General features: G+C 37.0%; 1 protein-coding gene and 1 long non-coding RNA gene across 7 annotated transcripts; both read right to left on the bottom strand.

The window, feature by feature from the left end:
* Positions 1-6: 6 nt before the first annotated feature.
* LOC129576073 (uncharacterized) lies at positions 7-1,621 on the bottom strand. Of its 2 annotated transcripts, none has more exons than XR_008688861.1 (3): positions 1,433-1,621; positions 1,088-1,206; positions 7-150 (listed from the first exon to the last, which is right to left on the bottom strand). It is a non-coding gene; the product is annotated as an uncharacterized LOC129576073 (long non-coding RNA). The 2 variants fall into 2 exon arrangements; XR_008688862.1 differs by having other exon boundaries at positions 1,354-1,621.
* Positions 1,622-3,240: 1,619 nt separating this feature from the next.
* Positions 3,241-21,600, bottom strand: LOC129576074 (transcription factor Sp4-like). Of its 5 annotated transcripts, none has more exons than XM_055460544.1 (16): positions 20,914-21,528; positions 18,646-19,655; positions 11,693-11,743; positions 11,276-11,602; positions 10,581-10,836; positions 9,911-10,116; positions 9,470-9,659; positions 8,713-8,918; positions 8,483-8,555; positions 8,245-8,358; positions 7,882-8,123; positions 7,557-7,706; positions 6,955-7,411; positions 6,659-6,846; positions 6,133-6,331; positions 3,241-5,037 (listed from the first exon to the last, which is right to left on the bottom strand). In XM_055460544.1, the coding sequence occupies exons 2-16, from the start codon at positions 18,733-18,735 to the stop codon at positions 4,994-4,996; spliced, it is 2,793 nt and encodes a 930-aa protein (XP_055316519.1). In that variant the 5' UTR covers positions 18,736-19,655; positions 20,914-21,528; the 3' UTR covers positions 3,241-4,993. The 5 variants fall into 5 exon arrangements, with proteins under 5 accessions (XP_055316519.1, XP_055316516.1, XP_055316518.1 ...); XM_055460541.1 differs by having other exon boundaries at positions 5,774-6,331; positions 20,914-21,291; XM_055460543.1 differs by having other exon boundaries at positions 5,774-6,331; positions 12,951-19,655; positions 20,914-21,291.
* Between the last annotated feature and the right edge of the window lie 1,944 nt (positions 21,601-23,544).

Genomic DNA, 23,544 nt, shown 5'->3' on the forward strand with positions numbered 1-23,544 from the left:
GTCTGCTCATTCGATGGACCAGCAACGGGTAATTGTTGATTATTTTGATCATTTTCTTGGGATAATTTTGGTCTCTTAGGTGCACTGGCTTCGGTTTCTTGATAGTACATCTTTATGAACGTATATTCGCCGAACGATTGAGTAGTTTCACTGTGAAAATAATTACAAAATTCAATCAATTTCACTTTTAAATGTTTCGATGAAGCTTAACAATAGTTCAAATCCTGCCAAGACTCGTCTTTCAATCAAATTTTGGTAACAAGCCCGAAAAATGGGATGCGTCAAACAAGTACGACTAACGACTAACGACTGTGTACAAAGTGCCGACTTTTATAACTAGTAAACAATGGACTGTTGTTATTTTGAGATGAAGTTAGCGCTATTTTGATCATTAGCTGAACGCAGAAAAAGCGATCTCATACGTTTTTGTTTTTATCACAAGGATTGTGTTCAAATGAGCAAGGACTCATCCGGATAACTTTTTAAGTTTTGAGAACTTTTCTACATCGTTCAGTTCAGTAAAAATTCACTCAATTTCCAGGTTGATCAAATTTATGGATTTTTGGAATTACTCAAATTGATCCTTACAATAGAGATGACAATTGATGTATAAAAATTTGTGATTTTTCCGCACACAAACCATTGAATCATTTCAAAATCATTCTGCGAAAGAACGGCTGAGATAAATGAATAATGAATGTATTTGCTCAAAACGATGCCAGTATAAGTTGATATTCTGAAATGGCGTGCGAGCCAGCGTTCCAACAACTCAACATATCAACATTTTAAAGTTTAGGTGGAAATCTCACTTTATATCTATATTTAAAATTATATCGACTACCTATTTCAAATTACGTTCAATTGCGAAATCTATTTACAATTTAATTTTATATCCATGATTTTTTTTATTTGATAATAACTGTCGTGGTCGTACTGCATTCACCAAAGAAATAGTTTACGCTAAATTTCAAAATCGCTATTCTTTTCACCATTTTGTACAATCGAAAAGTGTCAGATACTCTCCAGGAACATTTATGCATTCACACATTTTCACCGCAAACGACTGGTAAACCAAGACAAAACATACCGCTCTCGCTATCTCTATCAAAATCTAATCTCTCGTGCCCAGCATGTATTTGCAACTCGTCTGCATCCGGCGAAAGATTCGATCGACGATATGATTTCGGTATAAACTTCTTTTTATTGCTATGAAAAATTGAAATAAAAATTCAATTAAAACGTATGCCACAGCTCGATTGAAACTATTTTGGGCAAATTTTAAATTAAAAAAATCAAATCGAACTTTTTGTGGAGGAATTTTGATTCAGAATTCTAAAAAGTATAAAAGTTTACGTTTTTGTTGAATCTGTCACTGGGAAATGTGGGCATGGGTTCTTTGTTCCATTGCATCGAATTATGCAAAATGATTTACCTATGGGTTTGTTGAGGAGCTCGGTCTGTCCATTTTCCGATCGTTTCCCTTGTTTTATTTTAATTTTTCTACGAAGCTCTGCACGTATCTATTCTCAATTTTTCTGGTGCCGCAAGAAATGGCTGAAAAATTAAATAAAAAAATGTTTTTGTTCGCAACTATTTTCGCAACCGCGTCAAAAGCTATGGCCATAACCATATACGTTTGTTGTTGCTGTCATTTGTACACAAATTTCAGTATGTCAAATGTTTAGAGACGCGTGATGTGTGTACATGTGTCTATGTGTGCATGTTGTTGTCGTACACTCGCGATAACACCAAAATCGCACCGCGTATGTGTGTCTTCCGTCGATGCGTGCGTGTATGTATGTGTGCGGTGTGCGCTAATGCATTACATGTACGGGAGACACGAATATTGCTACATACATTGTATTGCGTTGTACATTAACTGAAAAAATGCACCATTAAATGACTAAACACAGTTAGTGGTACCATTAATAAATTGCACTCTTTTTGAACGATCAACCGTTTATCTACTTACCTCTTTCTTCTCTTTCGGTTCGAGAAAGAGTATCAATGCAATCTTCTTTCAATGCGAAACAAGTATTTAAGCGATTTGAAATGAACGAAATTCTAGAACAAATCCCTACTTCAAAATAAATTGCAAATGCCAATTCAGCGAGCAAACTATGGACAAACGACTCACCAACGGCTGCCACCAAATTCTGGAATGCTCGCAACGCGTGGCTTGGAACTTGGAATTTGGAGCAAAATTTATCGCGTGATGCCTCACTCATCGTCGATTAAGTTCGGTTTTGGGCACTCTAATCTCCCAATCGCCCAAAACAGAGAGAAAAAAAAGAAACACCATTTTGATACAATTACAACATTTGAAGAAGAGAAATTTATTCGAAATGTGTGTATTTTTTGCTTACATTCTTGTTTACTTCAATAAAGCTGAAACTGAAATTGATTCGGTTCTTTTTGTTTTTTCTTTGTCACGAGATGATTTGTTACCAAAGTACAGAATTTTCTTTTACATTTTTTCCTTCTTTTTCATTTAAAATAAAAGGAAATTTTAATCTAATAATTTCATCTACTTTTGGGGAAGAGAAAAAAAAACAGTTCTAACAGAAATGAAAAGCTTGCACAAAAATTGGTCTAAGATAAATGTTTTTGTATTAAAATATGTTTGTTATTATTTAAAAAAATGCAAAATGCTGACTCGTCAAGAGCATTTGTATGTACACGCTACTTTTTTGCATCAATCACTTACTTTGTTCACTGGAAAACGTTCAAAATCCTACCGAAATGGGTTCTACTACTTACAAATATTCACTATATAAATACCATTTAAAAAGGTTTTTTCGTTTTTTTCTTCTTTTGTTGTTGTTGTTGGTTTAAAATTTGTCCACAGAAAGAATTCTGTGTGCATGGTACGAATGGCAACGAACCATGATATTGTGCGAGTACAATAAAATTTCTCGATTTTGATTTAAATTTTCTTCTTCTTTGGGATCAATCGAAAATTGCTACACAACGCTTTATTTCCGTCTATGGATTCTTCTGCGTTGTTGATGGCGGTGGTTACTTGGTGATCTTCAACTTTTGAAAAAAAAAAAATAAAGAGACAAAAATGTCTTCAGACAAAAATGATGACTTCAAACGGAAAAACAACAGAAAAATCCCGTTTTTTTGAAGCGTTTTTAATTCAATAGAAAACAGAAACGAAGAGGAAATAAAAGAAAAAATATTCTTTGCTCCGATTTTTTTTCTTCAAAATAAAAATAAAAACAAAAACGAAAAACGTAGCACTGACAAAGTCGATTGGTTTTATTCATTTTGACAAAGAAAAAAAAAATATGCAAAAGTGCAATAAAAGCTAGAGACTCAAGAGTTCAATTAAAAGATCGATAAATAAACATAATAATTGCTTATGACTGCAACACTTATTGAAATTGCAAATTTGACCGTTTCAGTTCAGCAGAGACATGCTTGGATTTGGAAAATTTGATCAAGGAGAGAAAAATATTCGATTCAAGATCTAAGAATTTTGGAGATAAAAATGAATTGTTTTGTTCAACCTAATTTAGAATGGTGTTTTTATGAAAAAACCAAATTGATCAAATTTTTATTTTTGATTTAAACCTCAATCGTTTTTTTTTTCCATTTAGATTCCTTTATTCATCGATTCGAATTTCTCCGTCCTTCATTCTTCCCATTTAAAAAAAACTGTAACCAAATTAGGTTAAATTAGATCTCCTTGCTTTTGCCAAAAATGTCAAAGATGCACGAGGTATGAGCGATCATAAAAAAAAAATCGCCCGAAATCTAACAATTAGCAAATAACTTACATAATCTCTTGTCTAGTTATTACAATAATTTAAGCTAAACCGATTAAATTTTGATTTACATAAAATGTATGATTTTCTGTTTCAGTTTCGTTACTTAAAGTGTGTGTAAATTATAACATTAGGCAAATTTTGAATTGTGTCATCGATCGACAGTGTCGCCGGTTTTTGATTCATATTTCATCCTTTGTGTGTGTGTGTGTGTGTGTGTGGGGGTGAAATGTCTAAAAGTACATATACAAATTTCGATGCATGAAAATGAAAATAGATGAGAAACACTAGTCTAGGTTAAAAGAGCGGCGGCGGCGATGATGATTAATTGGATGTTACTTTGTACAAATTGTATGGGCGATATGTGTGTGTGTGTTTGTGGGCTTATTAACTTAAATGTCTATCTAATCGCTGCTTGTGTCTGGACATTTTTATTCTTCCTAGCTTTTTAAAGAGAATTCTTCATAAAGTTACACAAAGGGATCTCTTAAAAGAGTCACATTTTTCTACAGAAAAAACTTGTAAAAAACGACATATTCACCTTTAAATTACTTGACCAGTATTGCCCAGACACCCAGATCATGCCGACAGACACATTTTGCCTACTTATTCAATGAACAAACGAAACACTTGTTATCAAATGGACCATTTTCAACCGAAATTCTCTCATAATGCAGAATCCATTTTTTTTTTTACTACAATTACTACTAGTATACCTACGAGAGTGTGACCTTTCTTTTCGTTTATTAACAAAGATTCTTAAATCAATTTAAACTAGCCTCTTAACATTGGGAACTATTTACACAATTATTTGCCTTTTCTTGCGAAGAAAACCAAAGTGGACTGACTAATGCAGTAAAACTTGTTTAAATTAAAATGGTTAAAACATCGTGGAAATCTCTTTTTTCTCTTAAAAAAGGTGTTTTTCCTTCCGTAGAAGGAAGTTTTTCTTTAAAAATGAAGATTATAATCTTCAAAAATGATTATTCTTCAAAATTGATGATTTTTCTGTAGAGAAAACCACTTTGTTCTAAAATCGCTGACTTTTTTCCGTTCAAAATGAACGATCCCTGTCTCTGCTCATCTCATTTTAAAATTGTCCGAATGACAGTCGTGTTCCGATGGTACCCAATTGATGGGACCAATCCGTATGCTAGTTGGAATTATCGTTGCCATCTTCAGCCGCAATGGTTAAAATCATTTTTTCGTCATCGCAACTGTCATTGCTGTCCGATGATGGTGATTGTGTTGATGTTGCTGCTTCCTGTGAATCACGAACAAAAATACAGAGAAAAGTGGTTAAAAAATGTGGTTTGAGAAGAAAAACATCACAAAAAAATTTAATAAAAATTGATTTCTAGCCAAAAACAGAATGAAAGGAAGCGCTTCATTGAGATATTGTATTGCCATAATTTCTTTTTCTCTCTTCTCTCCCAAAAAAAAAAAAATTCGCTCCGACGAAAATAAAAGAAAGACACACACGCAAACATAACAAAAGAAATGAATATGTTAACAAATCATAGATAGTATCGACTGTTTGACTGAAAAAAGTTGACGCTCGGTTGGGGTCGTAAAGAAAGAAAAATTTCTCTTGCGGTTTGGTTTTTGGTTGATTCTCAAACGTTTTGTTCCGAAAGCGACGAGATCTTTCGAGTGAGCTTCGCGGCTATTTCATGGTGGTGCTCAAGGTGATCGACGCTTGGCAGCGCTGCCGACTTATTCGCGTCAGAAACACGGAATGATGAAACGCAATCAACGGAAACAACACGTTGACAAATCAATTGGTAAATGAAATGGAAGAAAATCAAAAATCAAATGATGGAAACATAAAAACTAGCGGACCATTTTGCGTCGTTTGGCATTTTTGATTTCGATTTTCTGTTTTTTTTTCGTTCCTTTTGAAAATTGAAGTGGATTTTTGTTATTTTTAAATAAACGCATTTTGTTTGTTTTTTTCTATTTTGATTTTTGTACTAGGAATATCATGTGTTTATCTCAACCTGTGAATAATTGAGCTGCTTAATGCGGCTATACAGAGGCGGTGGCTGACACACGTTGCCGACCGACGTTGTCGCTTGATGTTGGCCATGCTCTTGTTGTTGCTCAATTTTTGGTATCCAAACAATTTGTTCAGTCACAATGCTATTACGATTTATGTTATTATCGACATTACTACTGCTACGTGTAGTAACATAAGTTTGTAGATCATTTGGTGTCGCGGTGGTCGTGGTCGTGGTTGTTTTCGTTTTTCGCTCAACTAAATTACGACCATTATCGACGGTACGATATTCGGTGGTTATGTTTGCGGTTGTCAATCCGTTTGCATTCAATGCAGGTACTAAAACCAAGATTTCGTTACCTTCGCTGTTACCATTTGTATCGACGAAGCTTGCATTCGATGGTGCTTGCGACGTCGCAACCTGCGATTGTAACTGGTTTTGTGTGGATTGCTGCTGACCGCCGACTACGTTGCCGTTGCCGTTGCCATTCGCCACTTTATCACCTTCATCAAAAGGCTCGGTTTTTGGCTCAACTTTTGATTCTGCCTGTCTCATTTCCTGCATGGGGTGCGAATTCGAAAGAAATGATCGGACGAGAAAATCAATTTTTTGTGGTTGTGTGTGTGTGTATGTTTGTTTGTTTGTGTGTAAATTTTACGGCATTTGGTTTTTATTTAGTTCGTCTTCTCTTTTTTTTTCTTTCATCATGATTTTTTTTTTGTTCTTGTTCGAAAATCGATCAAACACAATACTAATTGAAAAAAACAACTCAAAATCAAACGGAAAACGAATCGAATTGTTTTTGGATGATTGGAAATAATACCAAACGGTTTACTCGTGCCTACAACTGTTTGGTGCCAATGGGACGACATTCAATTAACTTACGATGTTCTTTTGCTTGGTGTGCGTGCGAATGTGCTTGTTCAAGTGATCGCTGCGCATAAACTTTTTACTGCATTCAGGGCATTGGAAGCGCTTTTCACCGGTGTGAGTTCGACGATGTCGTTGCAGTTCATCGGAGCGTGTGAAACGTTTGCCACAGAATACCCATGAGCATGCGAAGGGTCGTTCGCCTGAAATGAGAATTGAGTTAAGTCACAATTTTCGATCTTTTTTTTTGGTTTCGAAACTTGGAATAAGAAGAAAATGGTAAAATAGATTTGTCCAAACGAACTACTAACCGGTGTGCCAGCGCAAATGGGCTCGAAGATGTGATGTTTTGCCGTAGACTTTGTTACATCCGGGAATGTGGCAGATGTGCTGTCGCTTGCGATCGGCATGGCGTTCACCTTCGGTACAGTTTGGGCATGTGCAAGCAACCCGTTTTAAGCGTGGCTTCACCACACCATCATCATTCACATTTATCGTGGTGGTGGTGGTGGTTTGTGTCTGTGGAATGGTTGTCACCGTTGTAACCGTTTGATTTGCAACGGGTGAGGCGGCGGCGGCGGCGGCGGTGGCTGCCTGTGGCTGGACCGTTGGTGATGTCAACGTGTTCGCCGTCACATTGCTTATGATCCATTTCTCTTGCGGCTCCTGCTTGATATGCTGCACCGTTTGTGGCGTCAATGTTATCGTTTGCGTTATTGGCTGTGCTTGTGATGTTTGCTGATGCTGTTGAACGGTTTGCTGCGTTTGCTGAAATTTATTTTAAACAATTTTTGATTTCATTTTGGTTTTTGTTTTCTGTTTTATTTTGCTTCGTTGAAAACATTTTGATTGAATTCTCTAATTTTTGATCCGTGAAATGACTGGAGTCAGATGCATTTCCGTCAAAATTTACCTGTTGATTTTGCTGAGCTTGAGATTGCTGTTGGGCAGCTTGATGTTGTTGCTGGCTAGTTTGTTGTGTCTGTTGTTGATTTTGTTGCAGACTTGTCGCCTGAATCGGTGTTATGACATTGCCTCCGTTGAATGCACTCGCTGGTATGACCTGTTCCAATTGAAGAAGATATGATTATTTAGATTTATTGATATTTAAAATAGACTTAAAACAAAAAAAAACAACTTCAATAATGTTCTTCGTAAGTTTTTTTTGTAATTTTAGCCGAACATAGACAAAAAAAAAATGCAAAAAAAAAGTTGTAATAATCGATCGTGCACTATACCTGAACATTGCCAAGACCGGGAATATTTTGTACTGGGATCGCTTGTAGCCCGGACATATTTGGCATTTGAATGATGTTTGCGTTGGCAGGCCGAATTTGTTGTATCGCCTGTGTTGGTATCACAGTGATTTGTTGGCCTTGAGCATTTGTGATAGTGATCGGTTGTGAATCCTGTGCATTAGCCATCGTTTGAATGCCGTTAGTATTCTGTACTGATTGAACGAGCGCATTTGAAGTGCCAACTGTAAGAAGGAAAAGAGTGGCCATTGTTATTCAATGCAATTCAAAAAAATTAAAAATCAATGTGTAAATCACTATCAATATCAGTTCAATAAACAAATTAATTTATATTTTTCGTCGTACCATTTGAAGGACTCGATGTAACCGATGTTAAATTCGGCGATGGTTGCACCATGACAACATTCTGTTGTTGACCAGGTTGCCCTTGAGTTGTTTGTAAACCAGGTATTCCTTGCACTGAAATTAAATGGGTTTCAAATAAATTTCGTTATTTTTTGGGTAGAAAAAAAAAGAACACTTTTCTTCCATTCATACGCATTGTTATTTAGAAAAAAAGGCTTTGTTTTCAAAAGGCATTTACTTTGTAGTTGATTCATGGGTGTTGCCAATTGTACTTGTTGAATCTGACCGTTTGGAGTGATGATGTTAGCGACCTGTTGAAAGATTGAACGTTAATTTTGAATTGAACAAAAAAGAGACAAATGAATAAAAAAATCCATCCAAAAAATCTTCCAATAAATAAAAAAAACTCTTGATCGGAATGTCGGTGACAATTTTTCAGAAAAAAAAAAAACAAATTCCTGAATATACCTGTGCGATCTGTGGGAAGATTTGCATTTGTGGTTGAACTAAGCCTGACATTTGTCCGGCAAATGCTTGAAGAGGAACATGAACCGTTTGATAGATGGTTTGTCCGTTTCCCGTTGAGATTGGCACTTGCACCGGCACTGTTTGCTGCATCGCTGGAAATTGAACCACTTGCGGCAAAGCGCCTTGTCGCATCTGCACATTTTGACCTGATTGAAATGGAAGCAAACAATTTATTAGTTGAAATTGATTGAAAGACAAAAATAAAGAAAATAATATTTTTTTAAAAACAGTTGTTGATTGTGTCAAGAAAAGAAAGTAGTCTGTACAAGTAAAAAAATGCTCAACCGTACACAATTCATATGCGTTTTGATAAGTAATGCCCATCCAATTGGAATAAAATAAAAAATGGTTTATGTACAAAGCAAATGCACTTATAAATTAGTGAAAAAAAGGAGCAAATGATTGGTTTTAATGGAAAAATCGATTCAAATCACCATCAATGATAATGAAAAAAATATTCACAATGAAAATCTCTTCACATGAATGCAATTGAACTTAAAAGAAAATGAACCAATGACTTTCCCAAATTGAAAAAAAAAAAATTGAAATGAAAATCAAAAAACATTCATGTCATTCTTGATAAATGAACGAAGACGATTTTGAACGAAAAATGCAAATGAAAAATAAAAATAAAAAAATAAGATCGTGCTTGTTGGTTAACAAAAAATGGAGAATGTGCGCGAAATGGGCTCATTACCTGCTCCTTCGACTTTGATATTCTGTAGGTTCGTTGCATTGATAAGGCCATTGGCCGATGTTGGGATTTGAATATTGGTGCCGGGTATGGTGATGGTGTGCTGCTGTTGATTTGCCTGCGTTTGTTGTTGATTGTTTTGTTGTGTTTGATTTTGCTGTTGGGCTTGGCCTTGATGCGACTGCGATTGTTGCTGTAGAGTTTTTTGTGTGGTTATTTTCGTGAGGTTTTTTTTTTTCTTTGCTGACTTAAAATTGTGTGTGCGTGTATCTGATTCTGCATCAAAAAGTCAATACTTTTCGCATTAGGTGCAATAACTTGATGGAAATTTCACCAAGAGATGTCGGTGAAATTCACATCAAGCAGTTCCTTTGGCCCTTTCAGTGAAAAGTCTTTGACATTTCGAGCGAATCGTGTTGTGTGTGTGTGTTGTCTGAAATTTACCGATTGTTGTGTTTGTTGATTTTGTGCTGTTGCATTGGCTGTCGTTTGATTTGCCTGTTGATTCTGTTGCGCTTGTTGCTGTTGTTGTTGGCCGGTTTGACCGGCTGCGGCATTCGTTGCATTGTGCGTGGTGAGATTTCCCAATGAGTTGGCCAATGGTATTGATATGTTTGTGCCGGGTATCGTCAATGTCGCTTGACCAAACGCTGTTCGATGCGGACACCATGTTTCAATTCGAATCGTTTTCAAAATGTTGTGTATATGAATGCGGTATTAATTTTGATTTTGGTGAAAAATGTGTCGTGCACGCCCGCCCCGGTAGAGAGAAAAAAAAAACCAAAAGCCAAAAATGTTGTATGGTTAGTGTGAGTGGTCAAACTGTACAGCAAAACATTTCGCAATCATTTTCACAGTTTCTTTTTGGTTATTTATGGAATGAATCTTAAACAACTAAAATGTCATTTGCCCGGTTAATTTTGCTTGATTAGCCCATTCCAAACTTATCCAAAAAAAAAAAATAATTATTTACAAAAAAAAGCAAATTTCGCATGTGATTGTCATTCACAGGATTCGAATTATTTAATGAGGATGCGAATGATTTTGTGTGAAGCAACTGGTTTGAGGGATAGAGAAGGAGAGGGAAAAACGGAGACGGAAAGCAAAAACTTACCGGTTGGCAGAGATACTGTTTGGCCCATGTTCTGTAGAATATTCGCTGGCATAACGCCAGGTCGAATGATTTGGCCGTTGGGCGTTAGAAACGCTTGTTGATTGCCAATTTGAATGGGCTGCGCTCCGTTCAATTGATTTGCCGATGCACCCATATTCGGTATAAACAACGCCTCTTGACCATCCACCGTCACCGTTTGCATTGGCTGCACCACTTGGAACATTCCGTTGCCGGCATTCTGCAGAATTTGACCACCCTGTAACATATGGCGAGACACAATTCAAGTGTTATTCATCAAATCTATTTAAATTGTTTTTGATTTTATGAAGGAAAATTGAGATTTTCTTCAGAAACTTCAGACTTTTATTTGATTTTCAATCAATTTTCATGAAAAATCACAGTTAATCTGCTCGAGATATCGCAAGACACTTCGAAACTTCTCGACACTCCTTAAGAGTTTTACTCTCTTTACTGTGTGCCTTTAGTATTGTATCATTTCATTTTTGAATCAATTTCTGTTCAAATGTGGTGCTTCCGCAACAAAATGCACTTTCAAAAGTCAACACTTTGACAGAAATTGGATCAAGATCGTTAGATTAACTGGAAAAAAAAACCTTCGATCAAGATATTAAGATCAAATCCGATTGAAAATCAACTAAGTTCATTCCATTTCCAAACCTGCCCGCACAAATTACCTGAATGAATTGCTGTGGGATGCCTTGTAAATTTTGTAAATTAACCACTTGCGGTTGCATTTGTGGCGTCACAAACAATCGTTCCGACTTGATGGGCGTTGTGGGTGTTGCATTTTGTGCAGCTGAAACCTGAACTTGATGCCCATCGGCCGATGTGATTGTTTGGATCTGTTGGGTTGGTAAAAAATTTTGCAATTGTTGCAATGTAATCACTTGCGGATGCTGTTGGCCGGCCGTTGCATTCTGTTGTTGCAAATGTGCCTGTTGATGTTGCACTTGCGCGGCTTGCTGTTGATTTTGCTGGGCTTGCTGTGCATTTTGTTGAGCCTATTAATCAAACAAAACAAAAAAAGAAGAAAAAGACTTTAGTAAATCGTATTCGAAAGCAGGCGTTGCATTGTGCAAAAATTTACTCACTCCGTTGCTTGGCTGTGAAGCAGCCACTATCGCAGCATTCAGCTCATTGCCCTTGAAAGATAAAATTCGAATTTTAGCAACCATTTTCAATTGGAAATGGACAATTTTTGGCTTTTCTTTAGAAGAGAGCCAAAAATTGCTGGTTCTTTGGTTAAACGGAATATCTTTCTTGATTTGTAGGCACTTGCTAGACACTATTAGGATTTTCTTACACCCTATCATGATGCGCACTAGCAAATGTCTCTTTGGTAGAAGAACAAAATAAAATTATGATAAAAAACCATTTTGAAAAAAAGTAAAAATCGTGTGCAAACAAAAATTGGTTCAAATGAAATTTGCCAACAACTTAAGACCAAAACATAAAGATTCTATTGGATATTTCGAACTAAGCCGCTCGAAGCGAGCTAAACGTCGATCCAAGAAGAAAAATGAATGTTTTTTTTTGAATTCTATTTTCAATACACTTCCAACGAGCCAATATCAATTAGAAGAAAAGAAACTAAAACCAAAACACAATGAAAGTAAAACCAAAAATAATTAATGTGCCTAACATCACATCACCAGTACATCCAGTAGCAACAAGATTACAAAAAAAAAAAAAATAAACATTTAAACTAATAAAGTAAAAAAATAGCGGTGGAAGATAAACAAATAAACTAAAAGAGAGGGGTTCATAGATTAAAGGCATGGATTTGACAAATGAAACCAATTAATAAAGTAGAACGCACAAAATATACGGGGAGATAGAGAGAGAAAAAGAGTAACAAATTAAGTGGTCATTGGTCTGACACATGACACGAACTTTGAAATAAATTAAAAAAACAGAAAAATAAAACGGAAGAAGATTAAATGTAATCGTGAATTAGTCGATTGGTTTTTAATCGAAAAGCTATTTTCTATAGAGATATCTCTAATTGAAAAGTAAATCAAATTCAAATACAACTAAAAAGAGGCGAAGAAACACGTGGACCGATACTGCGGGTGGTTAATCGACATACATAAATAATACGATCCGAACAATACAACCAGAGTTAGCCACAGATAATGATTTCAAATTTAAAAAAAAAAACGGTGCAAGTAAAATTATTTTTTTTTAAAAACAAAATAATGATTAGAAATGTTTCGTGTGTAAAAAAGGGATAAAAAATAATGTAAGTGTAATTGTTGGTGTGTGTGTGTGAAAAATGTTTAGCCGTGAAAACACAAAATAAAAACAAAATTCGTAAGTTTAAGTTGTAAGACAATATGTTCAACGGACCTGTAGCCCTTGTGCTTGCAGCTGAGCTATTACTGACGCACTGACTACTCGCACCTCTGCCCCGGAGGGCACGTGTTGCTGTGTTCCTTCCAGTTTATCGATTTTTTTTTTTTAATTTCACTCCACGAAAGACCGTGTACTTTTTCCTACTAATTTCGTTGACTAAACTTCAACTGTTTTCTTCCTTTTAGTTCGATCGAATTTTACTTAATTCGATCGACAGTTTTTTTCTTTCAATTTGATCTAAATCGAAGTGATATTTGTTGGAATTTTTCGCTTCGGCTGATTTTATTTTGTATTAAGACAAAATTACTTCAAAAAGGTTCTCCTTTTTATTCTTTCTCTTCAGTGTCTTTTGCTTACAAAAAGAACCGATGAACTGATTTTAGATTGGTTTATAGGTTGCATTCGCGTATGGTTTTCAGTCACAATACAGGTAACTTAGACAAGATTTGTGAGCGAATCTAGAAGAAAAATCGAAAGGGAATAAACAACGGAAACTACAAATTTAGCATTGTTTTTGTGTGGTGGTTTTTTTTTTGGTGGTGTGAAGAGTTAAAACATATATATTGTTATAATTAGAAAATCCAAAAAAAAACATTCAAACATCAAATTAAAAGGCAGTTTTCAACAAACACAGCTTCAAACATTCAAAACGGTAGGGAAACAGACAAATTGACACAATTCATATTCAAATACGGAGGAAACCAACTAATTTTAGGGGTAATGATCAAATGATGATCAGATCAATCAATGTCCACGATAAATCTATTCATATTATTATCATATTCATTTTCTTATAGATAAAGCAAATGTAGCGATCATTTTTCAAATCAAACTCGTTTCTTCCATTAATTTTCAGATTTTGCCTGGCCAACATTTGGTTTGATTTTGTTGTATACCTGAATTCGGGTATACATTATAGTTAACTAAGCGCATATTGAAGCCAGTCTTCGAAGACAATACTTGAATGAAATCGAAGATGAAGACACATAATTGATAAGCAATCGAAGACAACGCGAAATCGATGATCAGAATTTGAATTCGGCTCGGCGGTTATGTGAATTTGTGAATGAAAAATTAAACTTGCAATCTGGTTCTGCACATGCAAGCAATTTTTTGAGTTATTGTTTGTGTTATCCAAAAATCCACCCATCTTTTGCATACTCCACCAATCATTTGTTTTCTATTTCTTATCGGTTGCAAATTGCAAACCATGTGAATTTACAGCAGATGCGTCGTTGTGATTTTGCTACACCGTCAAATCGATAGAGAAAGAGAGTGAGACGTTGTATAGTTTTGGGGTGGTAGCACCATGGTACACACATCTACCCAACAGCACATCCTCCGTGCCAGCAGAAAAAAAACACACACACACAATATATATTTAATTCGCAAACGGTTTGTCGAAATTCTGGTTGGAGTGTGGTAATATTTGCGATAGTCTTTTTATGGGGTGGTTTTATTTTAATTGACCAACCAATTCGATTATATCCGTTGAATCGGAGTGGGGTAGAAAATTTAATGAATTGCACATACACACACACACACACCATCCATGGACGTAGCCATTGGAGTGGGAGGTCAACACAATGCATGATTTATATGTGAACGAAAAAAAAACACACGTTTAAAAACATAGTCTACACGTACATACAATATAAGCACGTGAGATACAATCACAGCCAATTAACCAGTCCGATTTATTTGCATATTGTTTCAAATTCGAGTCGCCCAAAATTGGTTGGTTTGTACTCGAAATTCGTGTCTCGAAGCAAAAAGACAGCATGGAAAAGGATTTGGGGAATGGTAAGACATTTGTCAGCGTCACTTGAGTCAGCGATTCAACGAAATTCAACCAAAAATGCATGCTATAAACAGTTCCGAACGGAACGATCATTTATCTGCATATTCACAAGTTGGCAATTTATCGGTTGCCTTCTGCTTGAATCTCTTGCTTAGATGATGAAATCGATCAAGGAGAAAAAAGCATCCCGTTGTTTTGTAATATGCATCGAATTGAATTTACTCGGCAAATCTTTCAATATAAACCTGCATTGTAGGTACAAGAGATTGTCTTGAAGAGAAAACGACCCAAAAAGTTGGCAGTGATGCGAAATTTAGTTGAACTTCAGCTAGTGGTACGAAACAAACAGTTGTCAATGTAAAATGCTCAAGAAGAGTCCAAGAGATGGTTTATGTGCTCGAATGGTCGCGCGCGTTTGCGGTTCACGCAACCCGGCCAGTGCACAATTCGAAATAAATTGCATACGTTAATTTTCATGCAGTTTGGTCGCTGCGTTCGGTCCGAGTGTTGCTGGCCCGTGATTGAGTGTGTTTCACCTTATTTAGAGAGTCAAAACATCATCGTATCTTTTTGATCTGCTATAAATTGTCGTTAGCGCACGACTTCGTTTCAACCGTGGACATTTTCCACAGCGCGAGCATTTTGTTTTTTTTTGCATTTGCTTTGTCCTCCTCAGTTGATGTGCATCGGAATCGCACATTCCCATCTCTCACCAAGCGATTGAAGGAGCGCGCGCGAATGGAGAAACAATAACAACAGTACACACACACATACACTTGAGGCATACGACTACTCATTTTTATGCGATTGTGTTTATCAGCAGCGCATTCACGATGCTGTGTGCTGTGTACCGTGTGCACAATGCAATATCTATACATCCAATTATGCATTCGCTTGATTTATACATATGTAAATGATTCGGAGCTTCGTTTCGCTACGAGCAAATACCGATCGGCGCTCTCAATTCAATTAAATATATCTTGTGATCTTGCTACAAAATAGAATAACGAATGCTACTGTTGTTTTTATGATTCGTGTGTGGCGTTGCCACTAAGAAGACCTTCGACGACTTGCTTTTTATGGCGGCTTATGAAAATCATCTTTTTTTTACAACCGAATCGAAACAACGGCTTTTGTCGCATTATTCACCGCATCCCCGTAAATGTCTAGCAATTGACTTGATGCAATCATTGGTCCAATGTTCTCTGTTATCCAATGACGTTTTCTTTTGCCAGCGTCGTAATCACATTCATAGTTTTTTTTTTCATTTTTTCTTCTAATGTTTTTCTGTTTGAAATGCATATTCTTGCACATCTTTTTTATAGTTCTTTATAGTTTTCACTCTTTTTATTATTTCTTCTTCTCTATTTCCACTCATTTTCTTGCCTCTTTTATGTTCCCGTGTGCGATACATAAATCGAATTGCCTGAGCGTTTGGAAAACTAATTAAATTTGTTTATGGCTTGCAATGAAAAGAAAAAAAAAATGAAACGAAACTACGTAGACAAAACGGTGAAAGAGCTATAAAAGTCGGAAGTGTGTTGCACTATGAGTGTGTGTATGCCTGTGGCTGTGCATTGTGTAATAGAAATGCGGTGCGACGCAATGAAAGAGCTCTTCCGAATGTGGATAAAAGTGCATCGGTTCATCAGTGAAAATTAATTGACAATTAGAATGATATGGATTGGTGTCTGTGTGTTTGTGTGTGTCTGTGTTGGGAAAGATGTGTGTTCGACCTAAACAAAACAATAGATTTGGCTGCTGTTGCAGTTGCTGTCGTTGTTTTCCCATAAAAGGTGAAAAACGCATGCATTGCTAACTGCGTAAGTGTGTTTGTGCCGAATCGACAGAGAACGATGCAAAGAGACACACTAAAATAGCACATGTTGTATGCATTGAACGATGTTTTCTCCGGTTAAGGCGGCACACACATCTTGTATTACATGCATATACGAGAACAAAAAATTGGTTTGCGGTACAGTAAAACGCAACGACAGTGCGTTCTAAAACGATCAACCGACCAAAAAGAAGAGGAAAAAACAAAAAATCTTCGTTAAGACCAGTAAATGCGCTCGCGATACGCTTCAATATATAAATATACATTGTTCCATAGATTATTATTGTTGTTAGATTTAACAGAAAGCGCTAAATTCACATTCGACATTAACATCACTCGGGCTGAGCATGTGTGAGGCTCTCGCTTGCCTCATCGTTTACGACTATGAAAATGCTAACAACTAGATTTCCAAAAGATTGCTACTGCCGCTGCTGCTGCTGCTGCTGCTGCTGCTGCTGCTGCTTGGGCTGAATGTGGAGAAAAACACACACAAACACATCATTCACAATATTGGTACGCGATGGAAAAACAGAAGAAAAAAAATGTGTAACGAAATCAATCTCCGTATCATGTTATGTATGCATATGTGTATGTGACCGTTCATTTTTCTTCTTCTTCTTCTCTTCTCTTCTGCTTCGTCTTCTCCATTCGCTTGCTTATTAAAAAAAAGACGCGTAGAAAAATATACTTAAGGCCTTTGAGGCAGGCATTTAAATTCCATCATTATTTTCAGATTGATTGAAAATGATAATAACGAAATATATATATTCAGTGCTCGAACGGATGCGATGAGAGTATCGAATTGAGATTCCGAATTTCTAGTCACTTGGTACATGAAAAATTCCTCAGAGTTGACTTGTCTCTCTCTCTCTCTCTATGTGTCTTATTTGGCAAGACAATTTTCGGCCAGGCAAACCGAAGATGCGACAAATTCGTAAGAAAAAAAATTCAAAAACCGAAGAGTCAATGATTTAAGAGTAGAATAGAACTCTGAAAGAAGAGTCTTTTGAATGAAATACGGGGTATTTTTCGAGCCAAACCACACGGCAACGGAGATTGACGAAAAGATGTGCATTTCGATTGAATCAACACTTTGAACTGAATGGCCAAATGAGAAATATCAACACAAGCCGAAAGAACACCGAATAGCAGAAGAAGAAAAAAAATGTATGGCAGTGGGCAACAAACAGCCTGGCAACATATTTGATAATAGCATCAAGTGAAAACATGCAAGTTCACCGAAAGTGGTGAGCGCGTTTTGATTGTTAAGAGCCTCCGCCCATATCTCTCTCTTAATATCGGCGGTACTACTATCGCTCTCCCTATCGGTGTGTTGTCGGTCGGTTTGGAGTGTCTGTGAGCAGCAGCAGCACCAGCAGTGCCAGTGCTGAGCCCTCTAGATCAAACCGAACGACACACCGTGTATACAAATACACCGTGTATTTTAAAATACGTTCCGCGTTGCCGAAACTCCCACAAATAGTGTGTCTTCAATTTTTCGAGTTGTTGGAGCCCGTTTCACAAGCGCTGCTCTTTGTTTTTGGTTCGGTTCGGCTTGGTTTGTAATTCTCATTCGTTTTCACTTGCATGCTTTCGATTGCTTTTTGTCTGCCTCCCTAAAATACTATACGATATACATTTATGTGTGTTTTTCTTTTCGGCCGTCGTTGTTGTTGATGATTTTGGGTTTGAGCTCACACGATGCGGCTTCACTTTGTTTTGGTTCACTGTCACAGCGGCCGTTTTGTTTATAAATCCTTATCAGCGGCGTGAAAATTGGCACACATACCAGAGAGGTAGTTTTGCATTTACACATCAAAATTTACAGCATATTCACTCATCACCAGTTGACTACATTTTCACTACAATCGAACACAATTCATTTAACGACCATGCATCCTTCATTCAATCATTCGACTTATTTTTTAACACATCATACTCACACATTCTCTCATTCACTCAAAAATTCGCCGCCACAGAGATGAGCCACGAAAAACCAACTTAAGATCGAAACAAAACCGAGATATAGAAAAGGAATTTGATAAAATTACCTGCACATTATCCAATTCGGATGCTAGCTCCTGCTTAAAACTATCACCATTGATCATTTTTTTACGTGATTTATTTGTCTTGATTCTCATTCAATATCCAGTCTGCCAAACACACAATCTGAAGAAATTCGTTCGGTATTTTTATTCTCCAAAGAAAATCGCCGTCTTATTGTTACAATCGGCTGTTCTTGGTTCTTTTCGCGCCGTCTTTTTTTATTGTTAGCTAAGCAAAAAAGTCGCTCTCTCTTTCTTATTACAGTCACTCTCTCTCTCTCTCTTCCTTCTTTCGCTCTTTCTCGAGTAATTTTTCTTACAAAGTTGCGTTGCGTGTGTATGCGTCACAGATTCGTTCGTTCGTTCTCTTTTTTCCTCTCATATATTCTCGCAATTTGCAATTGTAGTCTAGGCAAAGTACATCAATATTTTGTAATCGGATAATATGTGTCTCTCACATTTACAGCGCGCTGTTTATGTCAAAGCAACAACAACAAACGCGCGCGTTCACTTTTACGATACACACAGCACCAACACAGTTAAAACACTTTTGCCGCTTCACAAATGCTCGCAATCTCGTATGCAGCACTCACTCTCTCTCACTTGCCGATTATGCCCATGAACGCAATGGTATGGGTGTCGTAGTAGCAAGCGTTACCGTGCCGAATATATTCGGTTTCTCTCTCTCTTTCTCTCTCTCTCTCTCTCCCTCGATTTTACACACTACGTCCCGTAAATGTTTTTATTACTGCTGCTGCTGCTGCTGCTGCCTTCGTTGCGATGCGGACAATGAGAGAGCAAACGACACTAAAATACACATGAATACAACACCGAATGTCTCTTCTTCGCAACACACTATTCCATTCTCTCTCTATTCAGCTTATGTTTAGCTATTTTACGTTTGGCAGATTTGTTATTGTTGTTGCTGTTACTACTACTGCTGCGGCTGCTGCTGCTGCTTCACTTTTCATTCTCTGTACTTTATCTCGGCTATTCCATAATATATTTCATGCTCTCTGCAAGGACAGAAAATAAAATAAAATTACCAAAATTAACTCGATATTTTATCGAAAGAAATATGTAAGACTAGCGTTCCTTTTGTCAATTCATGATTTAAAATCATTTCTGTTTTAGATCAGACCGAATTTGTTATTGACTTGAACCATTACACTTCACTTTGAAATATGTGTAATGTCAACAAAGTAACCAATTTGACAGTATGTTGGTATTTTTGTGTGTTACAGTCTCAATTAAACTGCCTGAATAAACTCTCGAACGAGAAGAAAACATCGGCTAAATCGCAAAAGCAACAAATTCCGGAAAAATTCAAGCATTATCTTCAAGACGAAGAATTGTTTGAAATATTCGGATTTTGATTGTTTCCATTTGTTGGGTAGAAATTTTACATTTTTTCTTAATTTTTTTTTTGAATTGTTCAAGATGGATGAAATGTAATGAATATTTTTGATGAACATATTAATTTTGTTTTTGCTTGAATTGGTTAAAAATTCGTAAAATTCATTGAAAGTTCGTAAAATTGATTCCAAATTGTAATTTTTGACCACAAAAAAAAGAGTCCAAAACAATTTCAAACACAAAAAACGATGCATTTCTGAGCAAAATTAATTGAGTCGTGACTTTCGCTCGAGTCGATTACGATTGCGTTTTGTTGATTTCATTATTAAAAAGTGCGCATTTGGGTATCCATCAATTACATTATTGAATTGTTGCATGTGAATAAATTCAATTATGATACTTATGATAAAAAATCGTCGAAATCCAATATGGAAATGAATGTTCGGCTGGGCAATTTCACAAACTGAGTGTGTATGTGTCAAATATAGAAATGTGTTCATACAAAAGCAAAGCTAAATGTGATCCATATGATTTTCGATATTGACACTCGTTCACATCAACAATCAAAAGTTCATTGAATACATTTGGGTAGCAGAGAAAGAGACTGTGTTCACAAAAGTTGTCTCTCTATCTCTTTGTTGTGGACGTTTGATTGATTTTGTGCTGGATTTCGGTAAATCTCTTATGTTTTGATAAATCTACTTCTTCTTTTTCCATTTATTTTCATTTCATACGTTTTCTTCAAACGAATCCACACACTAAGAAAAAAAAGTTGTATTCGTGTATCGTGGAGAGAGCGACGACAATGAAATGCTCTCGTTCGTTCGCTCTCTCTTTCTCTCTCATTGTTTGTGTCTCTGCCGTTAGTAGAGTCAATGCAAAATATACGTATAGGATTTGTTAAGTGTAAAAATTTACCATGAGAATGTGATGAACAGCGCCAACTGTACGACGACTATGCTATCAATGTGTCTCATTCGCTTGTTTCGTTAAACACACACCGAACACTCGTCTCGGGTCGCCTTTATTATGGGTATATGCCAACGGGCACTCTTGCTCCAACCAAACACTCACTCGCTCTCACTCTCCCTCACTCACTCACTCTCTCTCTCTCTCTGAGCACGAGAAACGGAGAGACACGACTCACAGAAATAATAATAATAATAATCCGGTATAATAAATTTAAAACACACCACACAAATGGGAAGAATGTCTCACACACAGAGAACGGAACACTGAGCGAACAGAAAACGGCATATGGTTGTTTCCATCTACGCGCTGCCTCGAATAGTGAGCACGATGTTTAGTTTCGATCGGTAGGTAGGTCGGTTAAATGTTGGAAATTTTGTTAAACCAGCCCGATGTTGGGCGAACACCCGTACGTGCAATGGTGTGTGTTAACCGAACATTGCCGATGCGACAACGAACGAGAACCAAATACACACACACACGCAAACACATACGATGTGTACGAGCAAAGTCAAGCCAGCGGTGGTTACCGCAGCTAATACATATGCAACCGCCTTTGTACTTGACTATAACGGCAGCAACAACCGAATACGGCTTGTGTGAACGCACACTCACTTATGCGTACACATATGCACTGATACACACGGGCCGCGGCACACACAACGGGGAACACAGAGGTAGAGAGAATGAAGATTGCCTTCGAATGCCGAATAAAGTGAAGAAGAGGTCGTCGCTTTGCTTTGTTGTCGACACTATCGACTCACATTTGTGCGTTTCCATGTATACGACCGTATTCATTTACGATCGATTTGAGTTCAAGCCAGCCACAAATCCAGTGGCGTACCAAAGCCCCCTATGACAATGAAATGTTTGAGTCATTCATTTGCTTCAATCATTTTGGTGATTCAAATTTGATTAGTATCAATTTTTTAGTCAATTTTTTGTTCATCGCCTAAAGACCTTATCGTCTTCATAAATAGCCCTTTTCTTAGAAAAAAAAGTCCCAATTTCATGGAGTTTTCTCTTCACCAATGTCACATTTTCTACATTTACCCAAAAAACATGAACGATGAAGCATGTACGTCACTGTGCTTGTATTCGAGGAGGTGAACACACCACTACATTCGTCGATTGTGTAAAAACATTTGAACGCTTTCCAACGTTTCAACGTTGCTCGTCGGCTGCCTTGGTGACTTGTTTTTTTTTTTCAATACACATGTGTGTATAGGCTGGTTACACTGAAATAGCGTTTGGGTTGGTCTCTCGTACCCGAAACACGAAAAACTCGAGAATAAAATAATGCGAAATTCGTTCGATGTTTCGCTTGTTTGTTACGGTCGTTGAATTGTTGCCGTCGTTTCATAATTTTCCAACATTGATGTGCTTCGCCTGCTGGCGTATTTTAAACCATTTGCTGCTGCTGCCGTCGCCGCTCTCTGATGTATTTGTATTATCCATTCAAACGATAGCATCAGGTCGTATAGCGGAGCGGCAACCTTTTACAACACACTCTGTAGCAAAACTAGACGCGGCCAAAAAAACGAAAACCCAAACCCAGCGCCAGTCAAATCAAACACACAATTTATACTAGCGTTTTTGGGTTTGGTGTGCAGAAGAAAAACCGTGTGTGTCGGCCTGTGTGTTTCGTCGCAGGCAAAAAGACCCTCGACAAAATTCTACATACCACACCAAAATAAACCACCCATTTGTTGTAAAAATGTTTCAACTGGGCTCGTTTTGTGTGTTCACGCTCTCTCTCCCTCTCTTGCTTGCTCGCTCACTCTCACTTCCTCTCTTGCTGTCGCTCTCACTCCCGCTCCCGCTCTAGGTTGACTTACTCAATTCATTCGCTCCTTCGAATATTCGACCAACGAACGAGAAAACCAACGCCACCAACAAATTTGAGACATGAGAATGAGATTCGCTTTTGTCAAACTCCCAATTTTCGTCGAGCGTGATTAGAGAAGGAAGCCAGTGAACGGAATATGAACGCCTCGCTCTCGCTACCAACAACAACGAAAATTATAGGTTTTCATTCGATGAACATACCTTTTTTTTGTTTAAATAAATTTGAGAACGCTGTGATTGCCTCACTTTTACCATCACATTTCAAACAATTCACTCGTTTAATCACATATTCTATGGAAATGCATGGATTTTCAGTCGAATTTTCGGTAATTTTTAGTTTTATGATTGCAGATTGGTTTCTGTATTTTGACAAATGTAATTGGTACTTTGTGTTTTCTTGGGAAAAAAAATGCCATAAAATCCGTGTTTTTTCCGCATTATACCTGGGCAATCGTTGTTTTTTTTCTATCTCTGCACATTAACCCTAATGATGCAGATCATCGGTTTTATGGTCTAAACCTTTGGCTGTTTGCTGTTGTTTTTTCTATATTTCCCTTTTGCACAGAATCGCTTATAACTTAATCTTTTGCATCGTCATATAAACGCCGTAAAAAATATGAAAATATACCGATTCGACTCTATCTACCCTTTTTTTTCGTTAGTGGCACGTTGAATTTTTGTTTTTCGCTGGCTTGTTTGGAACCCTCGAAAAAGTTGCATTGTTCGAAAACC

Source organism: Sitodiplosis mosellana, unplaced genomic scaffold (assembly GCF_009176505.1).
Source record: "Sitodiplosis mosellana isolate CC-2019 unplaced genomic scaffold, AAFC_SMos_1.0 Smas_scaffold_6170, whole genome shotgun sequence".
In the NCBI taxonomy this organism is placed as follows: Eukaryota; Metazoa; Arthropoda; class Insecta; order Diptera; family Cecidomyiidae; genus Sitodiplosis; species Sitodiplosis mosellana.

Coding starts and splice junctions, on each gene's coding strand:
- LOC129576074 (XM_055460541.1), bottom strand. CDS start 18,735: ATGAGAATCAAGACAAATAAATCACGTAAAAAAATGATCAATGGTGAT. Junction 11,603..11,692: donor CTTCACAGCCAAGCAACGGA/GTGAGTAAATTT, acceptor TTTGATTAATAG/GCTCAACAAAATGCACAGCA. Junction 8,919..9,469: donor TATCAAAGTCGAAGGAGCAG/GTAATGAGCCCA, acceptor CATTTCAATCAG/GTCAAAATGTGCAGATGCGA.